The 24,363-nt window shown below is 42.9% G+C and overlaps 1 protein-coding gene across 4 annotated transcripts in view; it reads left to right on the forward strand.

Moving 5' to 3' along the window:
• The window catches only part of RAD51B (RAD51 paralog B), a 400,026-nt gene extending 378,011 nt beyond the window's left edge, over nt 1–22,015 (forward strand). For 2 of the 4 annotated variants that reach the window (XM_064713534.1, XM_064713535.1), the window contains exons 11-12: nt 14,021–14,071; nt 15,148–22,015. In XM_064713534.1, the coding sequence (XP_064569604.1) occupies nt 14,021–14,071; nt 15,148–15,299 (203 nt within the window). In that variant the 3' untranslated portion in view covers nt 15,300–22,015. The remainder of the gene's footprint in view (nt 1–14,020; nt 14,072–15,147) is intronic. The other 2 variants (XM_064713536.1, XM_064713539.1) reach the window with 1 other exon arrangement.
• The last annotated feature ends 2,348 nt before the right edge of the window (nt 22,016–24,363 follow it).

Consider the following 24,363-nt stretch of genomic DNA (forward strand, 5'->3'; position numbering starts at 1 on the left):
ATGTCATTCCAGGGCTGTTGTGCCTCTGCAGCTGTGGTTCTGCACTCTTTGCCAGTCAGCACAGGACAGAGCTCTCTGGGTGTGCCTCAGGGCTGGTTTTCTTTTCCTCCAAATACAGTATAGGAGTGTGGAATTTGGCTATATGTAGCAGACACGTAGCTTCATTTTGACAGCAAAACTGACTATGAAAGGGTTAACCCATCTAATGGAAACATTTCAGTAAAATTGAGGGAGGTGGAACTTAAGTCTCAAGTCTTAATAAAATGCAGGTGTTTTATTGTTACGTTTAAAATGTCTTAAGACTCCTGCAAGCATTTGAAAACAAGGGAAAAAATGTGCTATTGAATAGGAAACTTGGAAACACAACAAGAGTAGTGCAAGGCATCCACAGAGAATTCAGCTTTCACTGGCTAAGGTCTGCCTTAAAGTTCACAGAGTGAAAACAAAACATAAATATTAACTGAATAGCACCTCTCCCAAGGTGCATCTGACTTCTGAGGTATTACACCTGGGATTAACTTCTGACATTCTCCTTTCCACCATTGTGACTTTGCTGTCTTGCTGGCTCCATGCAGAGTATTTATACTCATTTTGCAACCTTTCTTCTTTCTCAGTCTGTTTGGAGTGTTGATGGGGTGACAGGTAGTGTGAGCACTGCATTCACAGTGTACAGAAAGCTCTGCTAAATCATTTGCAACTGCTTTTATGTCAGGAATAGGAATTTTTTTGTGTGTTGAGGGGAACCAAACTACTTTTAGAACAAGCTAATAACAAGAATTTGTAAAGAAATCACCAGTCACTATTTTCTTCTCTTTCAATTCCCTCTCCTTATCACAAATAACTTGGGGGAGCATTTGTCAGTAAACTGCACTGCTTAGGTCACAGAGTAGAAGGATTGCACTGAACTTTGATCTTTAACTTCAAGTTTTTAACATATTTGGTGAATTAACGTAGATACAACTTTCTAAAGGGAAATGAAACCTGAAGAACCAGAGAAGCCTAAATGTACTTATGATTGCCCAAGATTACTGCACCAATATCCCTATGGACCTTAATTAGTGTGGGTATTTTTGGGACCTGTGTGGTGAAAACAGTAACTAATTACTGTCCATAAAAATTCAGCCCTGGGAGAAAATCAGGCATGGATTTTCCTGGCCTTAGCCTTGGTGATGTAGATAAGCTGTTACCACTAGAGGAGAAGGGCAGAAGTAGTCCTTGGAGTACCTGATAGGATGGAAAACAAAAGAGTAACTTGGGTTTTGATGTGAGAGTTTCACAGCTGTGATGTAGTAGGAAACAGAGAAGCAACAGTGAAGACGGACAGGTGAGATATAAATAGTACTAAGCAAAAAATATGTGGCATACAGAAAAGTCTAAGGCAATAAATAAAAATTAAGCTGATGGAGCAGAGGAGCTAATAAACCTGAGAATCTGCCAGGCCTTGTTTTACATAGAGTAAGTAGAGTGCTCAGGACAGCTTGAGTAAATAATTCAGAATACCAAACAACAAAAATCAAACCCCTCCATGATCAGAATGGAAACCCAAAAAAGGCCAGGCTGTGTGCCTTCTGTGCAGCTCTGCCCTGCATCCTTGCTACAGGTCACTGGCCATCGAAACTGACAGACTGGAATACAGGCATCAGACTGACATGGCAGAAGTGAAGGAGGGGGAGGTGTAGATCTTTCTTCACACAACTTTCAGAATAAACCTATTTTACTGTCAGCCATCATCAAAATTAGGTGTATTTTTGAGAGGCATTTTCTGAAGATGCAGTGGAAACAGACTACAGCTAAAGAGAGAGGCAAAGAGTAGAAATCTTCACTTAGAGTATCCCAAAAATCCTGAGGAATCTTCAAGTTGGTCTGAATGTGCTCAGGATCATACCCTTGAGGAAACAAGTATTTGTCAGCATTTGTTAGCTACTCACAATTTTAGATCTTCCCTGGCCTTCTCATTTCCTCCTTTGCTTTGTCAGACTGCTTTCATCCCACTCCTACTCAACTTTGCAGATGCCAGTTCCTGTTTCTAATGTCAGCAGTTCTCAATCTTCTCAGATAACCCTGTTGTTGTTTGTGCCTTGCTACGTGAGGGAAACAACCCATGCTTTCTGTTCCCTCCTAAAAAGTCACTGCTGCTCTAGCTCCAGCAAACCTAACCTAGCCCCTGCTCTGCTCAACTTCTGCCCAAATCCAGCATGTCAGACTGCAAAAACTGGCAATGCCTCTGGTCTCAGTGTGGGGAAATAACCAAAACCACTGTTAGAAGTGTGGGTTCTTTATTCTCTATCAAACTGGCCTTTATTTTTTATTTTTACCCTTGCAATTATTCTTGAATTTTCTGATGTATGTTGTCCCTGAGAGCCACTAAAAAGGGTGGATGGATTTGCAATAAAATATGTACAGCTCTGCTAAAGCAGTTTTACATTAGTTTGTATCAACTCTGAACTAATATGACGTCAAACTCTGAACTTTCAATGACGTCTGTCATTGAAAAGCTCAAGAAAAGTACTCTATACTAGTGCTAAATATTAGCAATAATTGTTAGTGTTAGACCTCGTAGTTATCTTTGCAGATACTGCTGACTATTCCATATCATACAAGAGAAAGAAAGATTCTTCCTCTAAACACTTAATGTGCTGTGAAATTGTGTGGTATTTGACTCAAAGAACTGAGCAATAACCTTTGTATCCCGTCTCTTATTTCTCGTATTCCTCCATCTTTGCGTGATGAAAGTTCCCCTTCCAAATGTCATTTGCCTCATGTGTATTTATTTTAAATGCCTGAAGTGGAAACAAATTTCTTCACAGCTTTCTTCTATACATAAGAAAAATGTAGCTAACTGCTTATAAAAGAAGTGAAGATTCCCATATAAAATAATAACAATAACAATAGTTATTATTATTTCATTCTAGAGGGTGGTGTCAAGAGTCAGATTGTGCTAATGGCACAGAGAACAGAAAATAGTAATATCAGAATATCAAAGAAGACCAAAATCTTTGCTTTTATGCTACTCTTCCAATAGCATCTTAGTGTATTTTAAGGAACGGCTAAGGATATTTTTAATCTTAGTCTTCAGTTTTTGTAAGTGGAGCAAAGAAATGCCTCCCTTAGTTTATTTTTTATTTCCTCTAGCCTAGTCTAAAATATCTTAGCATTGTACCTTTCACAGGTGACCTGTAGCTTTTTTATGAGAGTGAAATGCCTGAAGCGCTTGCATGCAGAGCAGCAGGACCTGATGCCCTTCATTTCACAATAGCTTAGAAATAGGCTTTAATGGCAATAGTGCTGATGCTTCCACCCAAGCCAGGGCTCAGAAGGGATAGGTACAAGTAAGTACAGAACTGTTTGCTTTCCCTTTCCCCTGCTTTACTGTGGGATACCCACAAACATTTAATTAAAGCCATTGTATGCATGCTTAACTTGGAGATATCTGTGGTTCCTTGAAACCGTTACGCAGGAGCACCAAAGAAAATACAAGGGAGTCACTGAAGGAAAATACAAATGAATTAGAAAAGCATAGCAACCAGAGAATACATTTCCCATAATACAACAGTCAAAGGTCATGAGATCACAGATGCTCAGTTGCTCATGCATATCATCTATTCTCTCCACTTGCATGCTTGCTCCGGAGAGGGCAAAGATTTAATGAGGATGGGGCTAGCATTAGCAGTTCTCACCCTTCCTCACACCCTACATCTCAAAGAGCACTGAAAGCCTCTTTGAAGTTGGAATAGACACACATTGAATTGTCCCAATGCACACACACAATCTGGAGTTTTCTCATCAGGTACAAAAATACAAGGTGACTGTTCTCTTCCGGATGCCCTGGATGTGAACAAAGCTCTCGAATCAAAGACTTGCTGAATTGAGAGTTAAAAGAAGTTTATCCATTGCATCTGTCTTTTCAACCTGCAGTAGCAGCCCTTCTTGGTCTCACGGTTTCTATTAGTCAGTTCATTTTTCCCACCCAGCTCCTCGAGAAGAAATCCTGTTCAGACAAAACAGCACTCTATTTACAGGAAGCTTGGCAGGGTCAAAAAGTGACTGTAAAACAGATCTCTTGTTAAAACAGATACAGCATTTGCTCTGATGTAGATACAGCTAGGACTCAGCAATCTCTGATTTGCTATCAAGGCCTTGAAGGTGATCTCAGAGTCAGATTTGTTAAACTTGGTGACATTGTGTTGTTATCACTTAGCAGAGCTAACTCAGTTGCTCCAAGTCCCACTTAATCTGTGCAGCTCACTGCCTACAGCTTCTGACCTACTTAGTCACTTCCGGTCTTTGATTTTAGTCTTAAGGCCTCTTTTCGGAGCTGGCATGTGGCTGCCATTTAATCTTAATCAAACTTCCTTGAACTTCCATTACTGTCAAGTACAGCATCTCTCACCATAATACCCACCCTTCTGAGTGCAAGAAAACTGATTTACAGCCAACAGTCTGCCACTTCTCTTATGCTCCATGTTCATCTTTGCTTCGTTTTTCTTCCCATATGAGTCACTTCTTCCCCCTCTCTGACACATCATGCTACACTTTGTTTCCCTCGATCTGTTAGTGGCTGAGATGCTGCCCTGCACACCTTTACTGCAGAGATCTGCTGAGTATTATTATAGTGTGTGCCCAGCTACCGTGTGCAGATTCAGAAAAAACTAAACACAAAGAAATTGAGTTGGACACAGGCTGTTTCAGAAAGTCAGCTCATTTAATATGCTTTTGCTTCTGACCAGAAATGATGACCAACTCAGTTCCCTTATGCCTTGCTGGAGAGCTCCTTATGCAAAACAGTTGTTTAATCTATGCCTCCCCACCTGCTATCTCCCCTGTTACTTCAGGGCCCTTGTTAACTTTACAGATGCTGGAAGCCCTTACCAGCCTAAGGACTTTCCCAGTTCTCACTGGTTCTGAATGCTGCAGTAATGTGCCTTTGAAATGGACTCCTTCAGCCAGTTTCCTTCCACGACCAGAATCCAATCTAAAGATGTTAATCCAGTACCACGGTGAGTTTTGCCTGCACAGGGACACTCCTGAACTGATGGGATCTGTTGATTTTTGAGATTCTTTCACCACAATAGAGAAGTTCAAAGATATGGCCTGGTACTCTTAGTGGCCCAATGCTCTTTGGATGTCAGATACAAAACATTTAGTGGCAATGTCATATGCCTGTAACACGTAGGAGAGATTTGTTCAATCCCCTCTTGCATGTATGCCCTTTCCTGACTTTTTTCAATATGCCCAGTTCTGCTTTGCGCTCTTCCTCCTATTTCTGTGCTCATCAGCACTCATCCACTTTTGGGTCTTGTTATTAACATCTGGAGGTTATGTGACCCATCACTGTGTGCAGCCTTGTCCTCTTAGGAGGCAGAAAATACCACACATTTTGGAAGGACAAATTAGCTACAGGCCATTCTTACTAAGCCTCTCCTTCAACTTATCTCAAATTGTATTTTTGAACTGCAGTCACTACACACTGTAAGTTGAAAACAACCACTTGAGCCCTTTCCAGCGAGGCTTTGATACTAGGCCTGGAGGAGAGATAAGCAGCACATTGAAGCTGTGGTATCTCTGTAACTGAGGGCAGGGAGTGAATGGAAACATGCCCTCCTTCTGGCACTGCCTGGCTCTGCATGAGGGGAGAGGATCCAGCTCAGCAGCTGGGGTTCGCACGCATGGTGGGAGCCAGCGGCCTCTCAGCTGATGACAGATTAGACTCAGGGCTGGTTAGTGGGAAGCCTGTGATTAGACTTCAGCAACATCTGTCTCTGGCACTAAAGGAATCACTGCTGTGGGCTGTGATTTTCTCAGCAAACTGTAATTATACCAGGAACCTCATTCCTGCTAATTTTCTCAACAACTTAAGTGCAAAAAAGTGTGAATAAGGATGCGGGAAAGCTGAAACTGTGAAAGGAGCAGGAAAGAGGCACCTGTTTAATTTTTTTTCAGCCCATTCCAATTATTTTCTCTCCGTTTCTTAGATTTGTATGAATCACAGACTGTTTTCTCCTGGAAGTCAGTGCCCAGGTTTAACTACCTGAAGTTGACCTGCCATCCACCTGCAGCTGATAGCACACATCCTCTCTGTCCACTTCTGTCCCATGAAAACCTAAACAAGTGTGGTGGCACCTGCAGAAGGTGTCATACCAACTTTTCCTTGGCAGTGCCACCTCTTTCCTCCCATGGGGGCAGCAGTATGGAGTGCTGGTCTCTGATCACAACTGTTCTCAGGACATTCCCAGGAAGATTTGGCCTGGGCAGAAGTGTGGGATATGGGAGATTGCTCAGGGTGAATTTAAACCTTACTCCCAAAGGTCCTGTCTAGACTAGGATTTAAGAGTTTGAACTTTAAAAGTGTTATGTTGTATAGAGTAACTGTTTTAAAAGATACAGAGAAGGCAGTAAAAGTTTGAACTCCCAGTAACACCTGGTAAATTTTGCCAAAATAACTATGTCAAAAAAGAGCAGGATTTTCTTGCAAGATTTCTCTGCCAGAAAAATCTTTTTGTTTGTGCGGTTGTAACTCCATGGTTGCTCATTTGCCATTCTTTGCTCAGAATATAAGAAGAAACAGAATTCTTTTTAATGTATGTGTAGAGAGGAGGAGAAATATCTAAGTGAGAGTTTGCCAGCAGAGCTTTACCATCCAATACTCAAGATGTAGACAAGATCAAAATGATTCAAACTAATCCATGTACTTCTTCACTTTTCTCACAGCATTAATGTGACTTTTAGTATACTTTGAAGGCAAGAGTGTCTTGTGTATGTTAAGCAATTTTATATCAGCATCATACTCTTCTACAAGAAAGCAGAATTGTTCCTTACCAGCATGTCTGCACTTCATCCTGCAGCACATCTGGCAGCACAGCCAGGGATGAGAGTGTGGCAGCAGGAACTTGACCCTTCGGTCTGAAAGCACTGGGAAGGCTGCAGTTGGCAAGCAGACCCCTATCTCCAGAGCCAAGCCTCTGCAGACTGGTGACACATCTGGAATAGTCTGGAATTGGCACAAAGGGCTGTGGACGAGGAGGAGAGAGGAAAGGTTAGAAGGAAAGTGGAAAAAATGCCTCTTGCACATTTCACTTTCTTTTCCATCTGCTTGTGTGCTGTTGCTGTGAGTTATTAAACAGCTGCAGTGCTCTCTCCCAGAAGGGACTGTGATTCAGTGGAGATGGAGGACGATCCCTACAGCTTTAGGGCTTTGGGAGCCTCCTTGAATGGAAGGGGCCAGAGGAGTAATGTTTCTCTGATTGACTCTTCTACTAAATACACTTAGGAATTCAGCACTTGGGGCAGTAGCCAGAGATGCTGTTCAGGCTCCTCAGACCTGAAACTCCTGGCAGGCAGTGGGTACTTGTGACTCATTCTTGTTGAACTAGGTGAGTCCTTCTTGTTTCTTGCCTTCCAAGCAGAACCTCCCAACTCTCCTGAACTGGTTTCAAATTTCAAGAAGAGCAGATTACTCAAGCAAAAAGTGTTTGCAGGCTTTGAGACTGTAGCTTGTGAAGATAAAGGTAGAGAGGGAAGACCAGGAGAAGGTGGGGTAGGCCTACAGTGACTGCCAAGATCTGAGCTAAAGAGCAGATTTTTTGCATCCATTCAGACACTCAGCAATTTCCTGCATTGCTCCTGCAATCAGCATGCTCCACCTGCTTTTACTTAACCATTTCCTGTTTACGGCTTCCAAAAACTTTCTGGTGAAATCACTAATCTGCCACAAGATCAGTCTTTATGGTTCCTTTTGAACAGGCTTCACTCACTTTTTTCCTCTGTCTTCAGTACACAGATCTTTCAGACTGAGGCACTGTGTGCTGTGTGTGCATGTCTACATGCATGCATGCTTGCAGCCAGTAGTTATGCCAGGAACATGTGCTTGCTCATTTGTTCTTTCTCTTAACAGATGCCCCTTCTTTTCCTTCTGAGTCTTGCTGGCTGTTGCAAATTTGAGCAATGAAACAAACAGTAGCACTGAGAGCCGGTGCCTCTTTCTGTACAATAGAGGGCTCCAGATATTTAGAGGAAGGACTCTTCCCATTACTTTCAAGATCTAAGTGCTCTCCCACCAGTGAGGAATTTGTTCTTTGCATAGCTTGCCCATGCTTTGAATTATTTTCTAGATTTGAAAACAGTGAGGCAATTTCTTCTAGTCTACTGTTCGGTTTCTCAGATGTAAAAGGTAAGGTGTGAGGAGAAGGAAGGGTGAACCCAAGAAAAAGAAATCTCTTTTTTATAATGTAGATGGCTCCCACAAGTGCCCATCACACATTTAGTCATGTCTTGCAGAAATCAATAGAAATGCCTGCATGCTTCAAGTCTACTCTCCTTAGCTATATTGCAGATAACACTACAGCCACCACTAAAATAAAATTTATTTTTCACTGCTTTGCCTGTTTGTTTGCTCTTTTTATTTCTTTTCTGAAGCAGTGAAAATAGATTCTTAAGTTTCCTCTCTGATTCTCATGCTCTTGCACAGTGCTGCAATGTTTGGGTTGCGGTGAGCACTGCAGGGGAATGTTCTCTTCTTAAAATAAATCATGGAAACATTTCTGTTGGAATCAGGGCTTGTAGAAGTTTGCTTTTTTTAAAAAAAGAAGAATGTCAGGCCAGCTTTGGCCTGGCACTATATCCCTTTAGAGGGAACAGACTTCTGATATGTGTCAGTGTATATGTACTGACACGTGTGTGTGTGTGTGTGTGTGTGTGTGTGTGTGTATACACACACATACATATATGTACACACACACACCAGTACACATGCCAGCTACACTGGTATAACTGAGCACTGAAATCATCCTGTAAGAACACTGGACATGTTGGGTCTGTCAGACAGATCTGCAAATTCCTTAACTATCTCTGCTGCAAGTTAGTGTAAGTCAGGATGCTTTCTCTGTCCCCATAGGTGTAGAAGGACTTGATCTGTCGTGTGCACTGGCACTGCTGCTGAGCTGTTTCACACTTTGGAAATGAAGTTGATGCACTCAGACTCTCACATGTTTCTGGATATTTTATCAAGAACACTAAACCCCACTCCCTGCTTTAGCTGTAATATAAACATGCAGCAGTATCACTTCTGTATGGGTTATAAGGGATGGCCTGGGCATTGCTGATGTCCAGGCAGCTGTCTGCTGTAGGCATAGCACAACCCCACTTAGATCAGAGTTTGCTGAAGTATCCTTCAAGCTCTTTGTGAGCAGCTTTTGAACTTCCATCAGGGAAAGGAAGCAGTTGTTTTCTGCACAGAAGTTTCTTTCAGATTGGCCCAAGTATGTAAAATGGTTACTTTGGTACCCATCCAGGACAATTCATTCAATATTTCGTGTCAGGGTGCTTGTCATCAGTGGCATTTGCCCAGGGTGAGTCACACCTCCCCAAGCAATGATCTGAGAGAGCCCTCAAATATTTTACAGGGTACAGCCCTGGTAAATTCATGATCATATTGGACCACACAGCACTTTATAGAGCAGCTCCTTCTAACCAGATTTCAGTCCAAGAGGCAACTACTTCCAAAAGAGATTCTCTGGTTCAGAATCCATCTTTATTTTCCAGATGTTTCTTTCACCACACTGCTTTCTGGTTACATTGTAAATTTGAGTACACTCAAGAAATTTTTGCTTTCTTCCTCCACCCCAAAATTGAAGGAAAGCCGAACTATATGAAAATGAAGTGAGAACTGAGACCCTGAAGGAAAATGGCACAAGGTGTAGAGAACCATGCAAGACTCTTTCCAGGAAATGGGCAGAAGGTTCATCACATGAGTCACTGTAACCTTAGATGACTAAATTCTTGAAGAATAAACTGTCAGGAATATGATACTGCTCAGGACAGTTCCAGAGGGAGACGAAACCTTCTTAAATAGCTGTTGTTTGGTTTTTTGTTCGTGATTCATTCCTGAGGAAATTGCTGAGTCTCTGGCCAGCAATGGGGTGGAGGAAGTGCAGGCAGTGCCAGCCCTCGGTGGAGGGGGCAGGCAGGGCATGCTGGGCTGCACATCCTGCTGCTCCTAACACCAGCTCTCCTGCCCAAGGAGCTGAGAAGGGATCGGGAGCACTCCATGGCTGTCCTGCCCAAGTGAATAGAATAAAACAGGATCACTAGTGCTCATCTGCCCAATGAATCAATTCACAGCATGTTTTTGTCTACCAGCAGGTATGAGACCAAGAGGAAATGAAGATATTAAAACTCTAATTCCAGCTCCTTTTAAAAAGTTTTCTTGCTCTACCCGCTCCAAGCAGTTAACCAAGTTCTATCAATAAAACTGGCCCAAAGCTCTGAATTTGGATTTCAGAGATGGTCTTAAGATTTTAAGCCAGTAACAACAGAAGAAGTCAGATGCCCTCCAGAGCTACCTCCAGAGGAGCTGAACTAGGATTAACAGCACTGGGGAATGTTTGCAGAAGTATCTTGAGTGTGGAGAAACCCCAATGTTCCAGCATGCTGCTGTCAGTTCCCATCTTGATGAGTTTCACCCAAGCATTTAACATTTCAGCATTAGTTCCGTGTCTCATAATGCCATTTATGTAATGATTGCTCATTTGGTTCCCATTAAAATAATGGTATTTCTTCTGCAAACCACTGCCTGTAAAAATCAAGCCACTCAGTTTCTCTTTAGATTGTTATAAAGGAAATAAATAGTAGGATGCACACTGTAATTCCCAGAGAATGGGGGACTTTCTTTCCCCTCTTCAACATACCAAGTTCAGACATCAGAATTAGGAATGTGAAAGATCTGTTAAGGGTTGATGAATCCATCTCCTGCAAAAACACAGTGTAGTTACTCCTCAGAAGATGTTCCTCAGATACTATATTGATAAAAGAGTCTGCAGCTCTCCATAGTGAGTCATTTCTCTCTTAAAATTGAAGAAATGGAAGGTGCAGTTCTCTCAAGTCATCACAGTGCCACTGTACTTTGAGACAGCGTAGAATGATTCCTTGTATTGTATACACCAGCACTTTGAGGAATTCAGTTTCATGTCTCAAACAATGTGGGTTTCATCTCTTCCTGTGGGAGCCTGCTCTGCAGCCTAACTCATTTCCCCATCTGGAGCGTTTTCCTGAGTGTCTGCTCACTTTAAACTGTCTTTTAATTGTGTACCCACTATTTCTTCTTAAAGGTAATTTGCCAAAAGTTTCTGTTGTGTGAAATTCACATTCTGTTGTGCTTTTTTTTTTTTTTTTTTGAGGATTGAGAAAACCCTGAAAGATTGATGACTTCTTCTCTTTGCTTTTTCTTCCTCAGAAATAATAAGTAATTAATAATATATTACCGCTTTTTTAGCTATTCATCTCAGCGATTTACAAGGAAGATCAACACTGTTGTACTCTTTTTACAGATGGAAAAAATTGAAGCACAGGGCAGGAAACAACTTGTCTGAGATCATTCAATGAGCCCATAGCAAGACTTGGATTTTTAAGCAAGTCTCCACAGTACTGCCCTACTTTTTTCTTGCTTTTTTATTTTTTTGGCCAAGTCTAGTTCCCTTTGGCTTTGTTGGAGTACCTAGGAAGGACAAACTTTCCATGAACTTTATTCAGAATTGCAATATTGTAACTGAAAGGTCAGCTTGTTGAATATTTAACAGTTACTATCTTTCCAGTGTGTTGGTCAAGCATCCTAATTAAGCAGTGATAAATAAAACCAACAAAGCATTTTAACAGACGAATTCAGTCCCTAGGGCCCAGAGCTGAATTTCCTTCAGCTAGCCTGTGTTTTCCCAGTTGCAGATTGTCCAGATTGAACACTGTATATATGAAGCACACTCTTATCAGCACACTGCAGGGAGATTTCCTTCCTCCTCAGTGCCACCAGGCTTACTTCACCTGTCCTATTTCCCTTAGCTTAGTGGTTTTCAGTAAGTGTGCTTCTCAGAATCTGAATAGTTGCTGAATTATAAATCTTCCAGTTTGGAATCATAACACCACAATGTGTACAGCATGATAGACATTGTGGGGAGTGATACCCAGCAGAGCCCTGAGCAGGCTTACCTGGGTGTCACAACTCTCTGTGGGCTGCTAAGGGACAGAGGGTTTCTCTTACTTGCCTTGAAGCTTCTACCTGTCCAGCCTGTGATTTCCGTGAATAACTTTGGTGGGCCTGGAGACCCCTGAGCAGATGGTGTGAGTGTTGTTCCTCACCTCCTCATGGGGAGGTGAGGGCAGCCAGTTCTGTGTGCTCGCAGCCTGGTGTGCAGGGGCCTCGTGAGTGCCCCACAGTCTGGAGAGCACTCACCACATATAAGGTGCCTCACTCTGTGTGGATTGAGGATTGAGAAATCAGGGCTCTGGCTAGGCCAGAGTTAGAGCTGAGGGATAGCACACAGATCCTCCTGGCTGCTGACCATTGTCAAAGTATGCCAGCAAATGAAGTCTGTAGTGTTATTCCCCTACTGCTCCTTCAGGCCTCCTTCATTCCACATGTGATTGCAGCAGCAGCTGAGGATTTACTGAAAGCCATAGGACTGCTGTAGGTCACTGAGCACATGACATTTGCTTTCAAATTGAGTTTGAGAAACTACCAAGCAGTGTCAAGCCTGTGTCTCCTGGCTATGTGAATAGAGGAAGCTAAGAAGCAACAGTGATTACATAAAGCAGGGAAATCCCCCCAGACTTCCCCCAGACTACCTCAAACTGAAGCTGATTTACATATGTTCAGTACAAATAACTTTGCAATGGCTTCTAGCCCCATGAAAGGGTTACATGTCCTTGCTTATAATGATATAATCAGGCCACTTCTCCAAGTTGAATCACTTGGAGAAGATAACAAAAGTTCAAATCAGAGCCCGTGTAGAAATCTAAGCAGTTTTATGTAGCTCATAGGCCTGCTTCAGGTGCAGATACAACTGGGTATTGCTATTCCACACAAAATCAATGGGAACTGTTCAGCACCTGTTAGTAACCAGCAGTTATTCCAGAAAAAAAACCCCTGTGTTATGTTTTACAATTTGTGATTATGGATGGGTGGTATCATACATACCTTCCTATACAGACCCTGTTTGGTAGAAAATGGACCTTACTGAAAACTAGAAAAAAGCTATGGTATTCTTGTAGTTAAAAACTATGGTCATCCACTTTACAAAACCTGAGACTCATTTGGCCTGGAATCCTTAAGTGATGCTGTTCAAATGCAGTGGTGTTAAACGGACTTCCAAGATTCCTGTGATTTGTTTTAAACATCATGGTTTAACAGAAACAAACAAGTAAGCAAAAGAGACAGCATATTGAAAATACACATTTACTGGGCTATCTAAAGCTCAGAAATGTAGTTGGCTAATATGACACCACAAAACTATTTTTTGTTATCTTCTATGCACTAAGAATGACAATGTTCATAACCCTAGTATATCATGACTATGGAATGCCTGGATTGTCCTTGATGACAGGTGGTATTTTTTGTTCCCTTGCTTAGAGAGTAGGGCTTGGGGATTTGTTTGTTTGTTTGTTTGTTTGTTTGAATAGGATGAGAATATAGACTTCTCAGAGGCTCACTATGAGCTGTTTCTTTGGAAAGAATTGCTTTCTTATTCTTTCCTATCATTTTATTGAAATAGGTTCTCAGATACATTTCCTGTCAGCCCTCTCCCAAAGCTAGATGGAGTTTAGAAAGCTTCACTTATTCTCTCCCAGTAAATTCATAGAAGGACTCCCTCTACATTTTTGGGGTTGTCAAGCCAGCTTTATATTAAGAACAGTTGGGTAGTGGCTTTAGGTGTCTTGTAGTAAATACCAAAGCTGTTTTAAACAATCTTAGAGGTGCTTTTGTCAGTTTAGCATAGTTCCCTTGAGGAATATGGGAAATGACAGTTATCATCATTGTCAGTATGGTTATACCAGGACAGCTATAGGAGCAGCTCTTTTATAGTGTAGTTCCTTATAGGTATAGTTAACAAATAGGGCTAAAGAGCAAGAGGAAAACTGAGACACAGCTTACTTTGACAACATGTGTAATAAGCCTTGTGGTTTTTCTACAATATCACCTCTGTTAATCATGGCTTCTTACTGTAAAATATCCTGCCTTTTACTTTCCTCCTTTCAGGTTTATTGACTTTCTTCAAGCTTTGGTACAGCACATTAGGAATCAGCCCAGGTAGGAGCTGGTTATTCTGCAGAGTCCTTCAGGCACCTGTGCTATGATGGAGTTTGTCTCAGTGGGTCAGCTGCAGAGAGTGGAAGAGAAATACATATTTGAATAGGCCTGAGATGCCTTGCAACGCAGTTAATAGCAGCAAACCTGAGGACATGACATGATCTGACTGATGATTGGTACCTTGGATATTTTGGTCATGGTAACTGCATGTGTTTCTTCAGTTTGTGTTTGTCACCTTGCAGGTTGCTCAGGAAGGCTTTCATTTTGGTTTTAAATATTTCCTCTCACAAACAACAGCCTGTTTTCTACATAAAGTGTCTAATCACAGTCATATAATATCCTTTATTTACAAAGAGACTGCTTCATCCCAAAGCACTTTACAGTCTGTCAGTGACAGAGGTCTAAGACTAGAAGAGGAGCAGATTATACTGGTTGGGAGCAGGCTCTGATCTCAGCCTAGGTATTAATAAAGCATGTAAAGTGGAGCCATAATATTCTCTCTGAATCCAAGGCAATTTGCTGTTAGTTAGAAAACATATGGCTATTAGATGTGCTCTCTTTAACTCTAGAAAATGTGTTTGAATTGTCAAACATGAGCTGTAGTAGAGAATGTCCATCTTCTTGCACATCCCATTCTTTGTTCATAGGTACTGGCTACGAAAAATCAGTTTTATTGGAAAATTAGGGTGGTACAAGTATCCTGGCAAGTACAGTATTCTCAGCAAATACATGCTGGCCTTTGGAGAGCTCTGGCAAAGAATGGTAAAGGGGCCTTGACCAGTCTAAAGTTTGGCTCTAGACCACATCAGAAAGTTTGCCAGCCAGAATGAAAAGGAGAGTTTGGACACTGGTAACTAGAAGGACAACCAGACAGGCAGAAAAAAGAGGATCATTACATGTACATCAATCCATTTCCAGCAGATCTGTACCATTAGTTCATAGTGAACTTATCACCTTGATTTGTTTTGTGTATTAAATGGGTTTCCAAGTGTTTGTTTGCTGGAAGAAATGGCAACTTTGCAATTTCATTCAGAAATATTGTGATTGAGGTATCTTGTCTTTATTGTGTGTTTCAGATCGAAAGGATCAAACTAATTTAGTTTGGGAAGGAACCAATCCTGCCCTGCAGCCCATACGAGTGAGGAACACTGCCTTGAAAGATACTTTACATGATGCTGCTTTACCCAGCACTACTGGTGAGACTTCAAGAAATACATCAAATCTATAGAAAGGACAAATGAAACCTCGCCAAAGACTTGAAGGAATGATGACATTGGTTTTCAAAAATCTGGTGAAGCAGAGATTGAACATTCTTCTTCTTTCATCTCTTCAAAGACTGACTTTAAAAGCAAGTGCTGTTCTTTCTATATGTGGGGCCATACTTAACTCCGAACTTATGAAAAACCTGTCTTTTGTTTAGGTTAATTAAAGTGACCTAATAATAAAAGCCTCTGAACAACATACATGGTACTGAAGAAGTGTAGGCCACATGTGCCTTCCTAATTCACCTCGCCATCTCATCAGTTTGGAGGAACCAATGGCCAAGCACAGGAGTGTCCACAGCCCAAAACACTGTGAAATGTTCACTTCCTTTTTTTAAGAGAATGATAAGCCCACTCAGTGGCTTGATTACAAAGCAATAGTACAGTAAGTACTTATTCCTGTAACTCACTTGGAAATGATGTAAGAGTTACAAATAGCTGGGCTCAGACTGTTCAGAATGTTAGGAGAACAGGTAGCAATCTAAACAGTGGGAAGATCAATCTGTATTACAGCTGCTCAGCTTTCTCTGTCTTCAAAGCACGTTTGAAGTATTCACAACATGACTGCAAACCACAGAACTGTTTACTCACCTTACAGACTTAGAGAATGTGTGACTTGCTCAAGGCCACTAAAAGCATCACTGGCTGTGCTGTGATCAGGATGTGTTCCTGGCTCCCAAGCCTACAGGAAAGCCATGGGTTCAGTTAGTGCCAGCTGCTGCTGAAGGCACCATTGGCCTGAGAGGCTGCTTCTGTCCTCTGCCATCACAGCTAAAGCCTCCCTGAGCACCCTCTTGAGAATTATACAGAAATATGAGAGGTCTGAAGTAGTGCTGAAGTAGCTGAAGTAAGCCAGCAAGGAAACGAGCTGCAGTGAGGCCACCTGGGGCAGCCAGGCAGGCAGGTTGCCATCTGCTGTTTGCTGGCAGTCTGGGGGTGACCAGAGAGTTCCTGGGAGAACGTGGCCCCTACTAAAAAGTACTGCACCCTGTTAAGGCTGGCAGTGGCAGACATGTGGAAGCTGATGTTGCATCACTCCCAGCCACCAGACAGGATGGAATGGAGAGGCCATCTCTGCAGCTTTCTGCTTGCACGCTTGCTCACACAGCTTTGGGCTTTCCTGTAACAAGGCAGTTTCCATCACAACAAGGAAGCTACTGCATTTCAATAAGCTGCTTCTAAAAGTAATACATTTCACCCTGGGGAAGAGCAATTTCGCAGCTTCAGTGTTACCAGTTTTATGCTTTGAGGAGACCTTTGTAACATGCAATTTTAATTTTATTTTAGCTAAGATTTAGATTTTCTGCTTGACAGTGCTGCACCACTAGCCACTCAAACCCTGCTGAACTTGCTTGTAGCCATTTTATCTGAGTATCTTGTAAATATTTGGTAGAGCACTCAGACAGAGAAGTGTTTTTTGCTCTTACAGTCACATGCCTGGTTCCAGGACCTTTAAGAAGTACAATAGACTGAAGGCAGGGAAAATTCCACTGAGATGCATTCAAGTCTCCAGGGAGCAACTGCACTTTGTTTAGACTAAAATTTTTCATTGCTGTCTCTCCCTATTTAAAAAAAAAAAACATGGAAGGATTGAGAGGGGAAGCTGGAGAGTTTCATTATTATAAACATCAGAATGCAAGGAGTTTTCACTCATTTTGGTCATATTGCAGAGCTGTATGCAGTTGGAGAGGGAGATAAGCTTTCCAATGCTCTCTGCACTAGCTGGGAAATTTCCATCAAGTTTTAAAATGTTTTACAAACATTAGTGAATTAAAGCTTAATCCCCTTCTTCTCATCCCCATGAAACAAGTACAGTTTAAAGAGAGGGCTAATGAGACTAAAATAGTTGTGCTTTGCTGAGGTCACAGGGGTGGCGTGGTAACAGAACTTGGGTCTTTGAGTCCCAGCTTTCTGTCTTACACCAAAAACAACACACCATAAACAAGATACATTCCCTCCCTTTCCAAGACTTGCTCTACTTCCCTTCCTAGGATATAGTGAAAACATGCTGGCATCACAACTTGAGACAACCTTGGGTTTTCCCCCTTGCTCACGATTGCTGTCCCATGGAATTAAGATGTTGAAAAGATCAAAGAGGGATGTGAGGTGGGGAAAAAAAATCAAGTCACTGCTCTATCTGCCTTGGGCATGTTCTGCCTCCACTGCTGCCAGTGGAGTTGGTGTTCTGTTAAAAGCAATCTCAAACATGTTTGTATGTATTTCCATATAATATTCAGGCAGAACTGTGGTAAAAATGCCATCATCAATAAGAGAGCTCATCTGTCTGATCTTCTTGTCTTGACTGACAAGAAGATCAGACAGATGAGCCAATAAGTCACTCCTGTATTGAATAGATGTAATTTCATTATCCTTCTGTATGTGACCTGCATTTCTTACTGCTTCTTATTATTTGCATCCTGTAACTACCGCTGCAGCCATCTCTTTCACCTCTTCAGAAGAGAGGGATAATGCGTCAGCCAGTTCTTCTCCAGTGGTAAGAGTGAGATTTTTACCAGAGGGATTAATGGTTAGTTGAAGAGAGCTGTTCCCAACAGGGCCAAACAAAAAGCAATATGTATGAGATGAAGTGGAAGACAAGGAAACAAATCTATAGATTTAAAGCTCTTAAATTATTTTCCCCTTAGCTTCTCTCATTCACGCTGTGAGACAACCAGACATGCAGAGCTGGATGTATATTGACAGTGACCAGTGTACGCAGGACTGAGAGCTTCTTGCACTGTGCAAACAAATCTGAAGTCAGTTAGCTACCAAAACCAGATCAGTATGTACCAGCTATTCTAGCCCTTGTAGATGAGGGACATTGGGAGGAAAATCAGTCCTCCTGTCTCTCCTGTGACCTTATGATGTACCCCAGCACTAGAACCTTTGGCCTCTTAACGCTGTTACCTTTTGTGACAAGGCTCCAGCACTGGCCCGTGGATAGGCTGCCTCTCTAGCACTCTTTCCTGCAGAGGATCTGGACTCAGTGCAAATGCTGTGCACAGTGCTCATTTCATTCCCTGCTGAAAGGCAGCCAGGCCTGAGGTGGAACATGGCAAGCATTTCGCCGCACCTGGCAACTCCACACAGCTGCTGAAAACAAGCGAGGAAGAAAGCAGTGTACAAATGCAGGGGAATTTTCACATAGGCAGGATGTAATTAGCAGAACTGGAACTTGGCCAGGACACTGGGGTTAAAACACTGGCTTGCAGGTAACACACTGGGATCTTTCATAATTCAAATGCTCAGGATCTCCCATTTCCATTTTACCTGGAAGATGTCAGAGGACTGTTCCCTATTTAATGGTCATGGGCAGCTCTTGAACATCTGACACAAAGGAAGAAGTGTCTAAAGGGTGCTGCACCTGCAGAGCTTCTCTGCCAGCAGCTGCCCACCATGAACAACAGCTGAAAAGATCACATCCTGATAGGACCATGGCTGCACCACTGTAAAACACACCTCCATGCCTTGGGGTTCACTTCACCCTAACTCTCATTATTCAGTTTCAGATCAAATTCCTTCCAAACAGAAAGAAAAAATTATAAAATTAGGGCAGCACCTTACACACAAAACATAAGAAAGAGATTATTACCATTAGATGCTGCTTCAACCTTATTCTCTGCCATTTGAAATAATACCAGATAGCTATTGGACAGCAGAGAATTTAGATGAAGCACTTCTCCCCAGTGTCGATGAGCGAGCTTTTCCAGCTGGCCTTGCTGGTAATACACAGAGCATAAAAAGCTTTTGCCACCTTCTTCCTTCCAGCAGGGAAATCGTGTTCAAAGCAGCAAAACATTTTTTTCCACTTCATGATCTCACTTTTGGTAAAAGCAATTTTTCTGTTTACTACAAGGATGTTGAATGTCCTCAAAAGATCAGGAAGGTCACTCATGAACCTCACATGTGTAAAGTCTGCATGATGTTTCTAGCATGATGTGGCCAACAGTCTGAAATATAAATAATTGCAAATCTCTAGCCCCTTGTCAGTCAGGCCTGCAGACGTGTCCAGTCAAAGAGCTTACTTCCCCTGTGTGGTGCACTGTGTGCAAGCAAAACAAGAAGTGTCCCTGCCATCTGAAAAAGCATAATCTCTGCATCAGTAAGTCATAAAAAAGGGACCCCTCCTCTGCCTCTGGTTTATTTGGGGGAGGGGGTGATGGTTTGTATGCCCAGGCTGCCATGGAAGCCCCCTCTTTTTCAAGTGTTGTTTAATACAACCACCAACCAAACTTGATGAGAGTACCTCAGTCAGTGGGACAACAAACCTACAGACAGCCTCTCGTGGCAAAATGCACTGGGGAGAGTAAAGAACGGGCAGCTGCAGGCAACAGGAAATCCAGCACTAATAAATAAAACGTCTTATAGCCAGAAAGAGGAAATAAACAGCAGCAGCACAAACTGAGAGGACAGAAGAGAGCATAACTGTGGCATGGGAATTACTGAGTTACAGTGAGCTTATTTTTACAGAACCTTGTCCCAGTTTGTTATGTGTTCAGACTGCAAAAAGAGTGGGGGAGTGGGGGGACTACTCAAAGAGAGGGTCTCTATCAGAAGTTGTCAACAACCACTGTAATTAAGGAAGCAGCCAGAGCACACACAACCAGAGCTGCTGCCAAAGTGAAATGAAAGCAATTTTTGTTTTCAGCTGTAGCCCCAAAGGATAATAAAAGATGGTTCTACTATGCCAAGTGAGGAGCTGCAGGGACACCATTTCTAGATGGCCCTCCTCCCATCTTTCCAAAATTATACACTGTGGGGAAGCAGCAAGTTACTGTTCCTGTGTGCTTTCAAAGCCCATGCCTGCACACCCCATCTGGCTGCAGCCACCTGGGAAGGCCAGCCACAAGACAGGTGGGCCCCCAGCCACCATGGTGGCAATGGAGGTGGCACCAGCTGAGCTCTGCCCCAGCCAATGAGCTGTTCTGGCACTGCCTGCTTCAGACTGCTGAAGCAGCAACATTGAATTTTTCTCCCCTTGCCCTCAGCTCTGGGTTTCACCACAGCCCCACAGCTTTGCCACCACCAGTGGGAGCTGCCACATTCAGAAGAGCCCCACCCCGCTTTCCTCCCGAGGGCAGCTGCATTTGGGGGGCTCACTGGTGTCTTGGCAAGGGCCCTCGTTCCTGGCACACCAACACCGTGCCCTTCGTGCCGCCGACAGCACGGGTGGCCTGTGCCCATGCCGCTGCAGGCGCCGGGGAGCAGCGTGTGGGCTGGCAGAGCCGAGGGCTTGGCACGGATCTTCTCAGCCATGGGACATGAGGCTTTCCCTGGTGGCTGCAGAAACTGGTGTGCAGGTTCAGCAAAGGGAAAGAAGTCATTCAGAAATTGCATGCATATTTCTGAATTCATTCATTGCGTGGCGTTTGCCTTTCATCCTCCCCCCGGGCTTTGTGTGCATTGCTGGCATTCTCTCCCAATCCTATATAATAATTCCCAGCTCTCCACAAGCCACTGCCTGCCAGTGGAGCCCACAGTCCCTGGCCTGCCAGCCCGGTCACATGAAAAGTTACACGCAAAGGTTTAATGCTTTCTCCTGACCCCAACCCCTGTTCCTGTGAATCTCCTGCAGTGTTTTCTTACCCAGGTGCTAGGGAAGCTTTGCACTGAGCAGGGTGCTAAGAAGGTGGCTATTTAGCTGCAGAATTTCCACACTCTTTGAGCTCTCTCTCGAGCTGTAAGTACAAGCAGTGGAACCAGGTGAGTGTCTGACAAGGCTGCCATTTAGCCCTGAAGCTGCTCACCCACTGAAGGCACATTGTGGTTGCCTCATTTGCTCTATCCCAACTGCTGCACTAATGGTTAATTGCTTCAGCGGGTATGGAAATCACTTCTCAAAGCCTGCATACAAGGTACACAGTATGGTCCAGTAGAATTTTAGCCTTGGCTGGACATTGACAATATGTCTGTTACTAGGGAGTCAAAACGAAAATAGAGCCCTTCCATCACTGAATTCTAGATGGTGCAGGTATTAGTTCATCTCACAGCTTGTGAAAGTGATAACATACTTACCTTTGTGTCATCCTTATATATGACATATCAGAAAAAACACATACTTTTGGAGAATCTCAAATGGAAGTGATCTTTTAATAAATCTGGATGACAGACAGAAATATTCAAGGGCTGTTTCTGATGTATCAGCTGCTACAGTACTTTCCTGCTGTCAGGGTTACTTGAGGGAGGGCAGCTATCTCCTGCAGGAAGAGTTCTCGTGCTCCACCTGATGTTTTCATGATCAGCTTTTGGAAGCATGGGAGCTGTGTCTAGCAGTCAGGGCCTAATGTCCCTCTGGGTCTCATTCAGAAAGACAAGCCAGTTGCACCTTTGTGCCAACAGCTGGATAATCAAACTAAGCATTTGATTTCAGTTTTGGTTCTTTCTTTTTCGAAGGGGAAGGGTCCAGCTTGTTATGAACTCCAGCCTGTACTTACATTTTTGTGGATTTAAATAAAAAGACCAGGTAAAGTTTTAAGTTGCAGTGTGTTCATATTGTTCTGATTTAAGTTCTATCATTATCAACATAACTTAAAAACAAACAAAAAAAAAGCACCCAAATTGACAGTGTTTTTCAAATTCTCTGCTTTTCTCATAATTTTCAAAAGTGTCATGTATTCAAAAGTGTAAGCCTGTCCTGTGTGGCTGACTGGCTGTTTGATTATTTCTCTATGTTATATTACACTGTTTCATTCTTAACTGTAAGCCATCAAAATAATAAAATCTGAGTTCTAGTCTCAGTTACACTCAAACATAGCTACTGAAAAGGTTTGTCTAAATTCTTAGTATATATGGCATTTAACAAACTTTGCTTAAATTTCTATTCCCAACTCAGTCCAAACAGGAGTTGAGAAATCTTGCTTCTCCCAGATGACAGCACACCTGAATAATATAGGAATTACTTTTCTCACTCAAAAGCATTAACAAAATACATGCATAAGTACCGGGGTTTAATCGGCCAGTGCTGTCTCTTTATTTAAAAGAAAAACTTATTTAACCCTTCAGGAGAGATTCAAGCTACCAGCGACAACAGAGACAGGTCTGAGCCCCCAAATGGTAACGTATGTAGAAAAAAGTACAAGTTGGTGATGTCTGTGGCTGTAGTCAGCTGGCATTGTCCACCCTGCCACACCACAGCCAGGAGACCAGCAAGGAGGATTTTCCATTTCTGGGAACTGCAGTGAAATGGGGGAACACCATGATCTCCAAATTGTCTTTCCTTCTATGAAGTATTGTCTTCAGGATGCTGCTTGACATTCATTCAGTCAAATATTTTGAACAAATAAGCAGGAAATGGTTTTGATTTTTGGCTCCACTGGGCCATTTGTGAAGAAGAATAAGAAGCGCAGCATGTGCCATGTCTCTTAAATACCCTTGTTTGCCAGAAACATATGCAGTGTGTTCCCAGGCTGTGGAAACAGTTATCAATTCCATTCCACAAGTCACCCTTCTCTCTCCACACACCATCCCAGCCCTGCTTCAGGCTGGAGTGGAAGGAAGCATCACTCTGAATTACTCTGCTGTTACCTGTTTGTAAGGAGAGGGTGCCTGTGCACATTACACGTTATTCTGTGCATGTTTCTGAGAAGGGTTGTGATTGCAGTCACTTCTCAGTGGCACAAAAGAGGAGTAGCAAGCCGAGGTGGGGCATGCACAGGCACCTGAGAGCCAAACCTGCCCCTCTCTGCGGAGCCAGGTGGGTCTGTGAGCATGCTCCAGCACCTTCACAGGAGCCCTGGGCCAGGGCTGCGCTCGGGGAGATGCCAGAGCAGCTTTTGTCTGTGCTTTCACTGCGGGTTTAAGTAGTTCGATTAGCATTTGGGTCAGAGCACATGGAGCAGCCCCGGCTGGGGTGGGAGAAGTCACACTGTGAGGCCACACTTGAACGTGGCCACTTTAGTGCACCGCCCCGGGTACAAAGCCTGCTTGTGTGGGGCACGTCCCGCCGTGCGTCACACTTTGGTTGTCACTGGCAGCCATGGGTTGCTGGGGGGTGACACAATAACCTCTTTATGCTTAAAGAATAGTGAGGGGAATTGCGGGAGACCATTGGAAACATTGCAGCAAAGAAGTGGTTTGGCTTTTGTCTGTCCCTCAAGGTAAGGTGCCCAGGCAGCCACTGAGCTGCCTCTGCTGTGCTGGAAGGAGCGTGAGCAAAGCAGCAGCAAGGGTGAATGCAGGGCTGTGGGTGGGAGACGACCTAAAAAACACTCAAGGAAGACCCCATGGTATCTCTGTGGTCAAAACACGATAAAACTGCTTATTTAGGGGAGAGTTTTACAGCAGCTCACTCTAAAGTCTGGGCTGCCGCAGCCTTGTTGCCCCCACTGCATTCAACACAAGAGCAGCCACACAGGGAATCAGCTTAAAGAGCTGATCTGTCTGGAAATTAAACTGTACTCTTAATTACAAAATAAAACTTGGCTGTACTAGAATGGCTCAAAGTTTTGTTCAAAGAGAATTGGAAAAATAAAAAGACAAGGAACTGAAAAGGGTCAAAACAGACACAAATTTGAAAAAATACTAATACAAGCTATACAAGTTAAATCTCTTACTGTATATATCACTGTCTCCTTTGCCAGCCCCTCAGCCATATACTTCACAAAGCAGTAAACCCAAATAATTCAGATATGCTAAGCAAAGCTACTCTGAATATGGCTTCTAGCCTAATAAGTCAGAGCCTTATCCAGTTCCCATGAAAAACATCAGGAAAGTTTCCTTCAACACTAACAGACATAAGATTGGATTGCAGAACAGCTACATAACTTTTGACCAAAAAGTGAAGTTTTTCTAAAGCACTGATAAAATATTAATGCAGGAGAATGTGGAAACTCTGGAGCAGTCCCACTGCAAAATATGTTTCAAGCAAGCATAATCATTTTTGAAACCATGCTCCTTCTAACTAGTGATGTGTGCTCTAAAGGGAAAATACAAAACAAATTTTTTTTTAAAGGAAAAAAGTATTTATAATTTCTTTATTGTGGATGTACAGAAAGATTCCCCCTCTGCTGCTGGGAAAACCAGTTTCTGCTC

This window comes from Zonotrichia leucophrys, chromosome 5, assembly GCF_028769735.1.
Source record: "Zonotrichia leucophrys gambelii isolate GWCS_2022_RI chromosome 5, RI_Zleu_2.0, whole genome shotgun sequence".
Classification (NCBI taxonomy): domain Eukaryota; kingdom Metazoa; phylum Chordata; class Aves; order Passeriformes; family Passerellidae; genus Zonotrichia; species Zonotrichia leucophrys.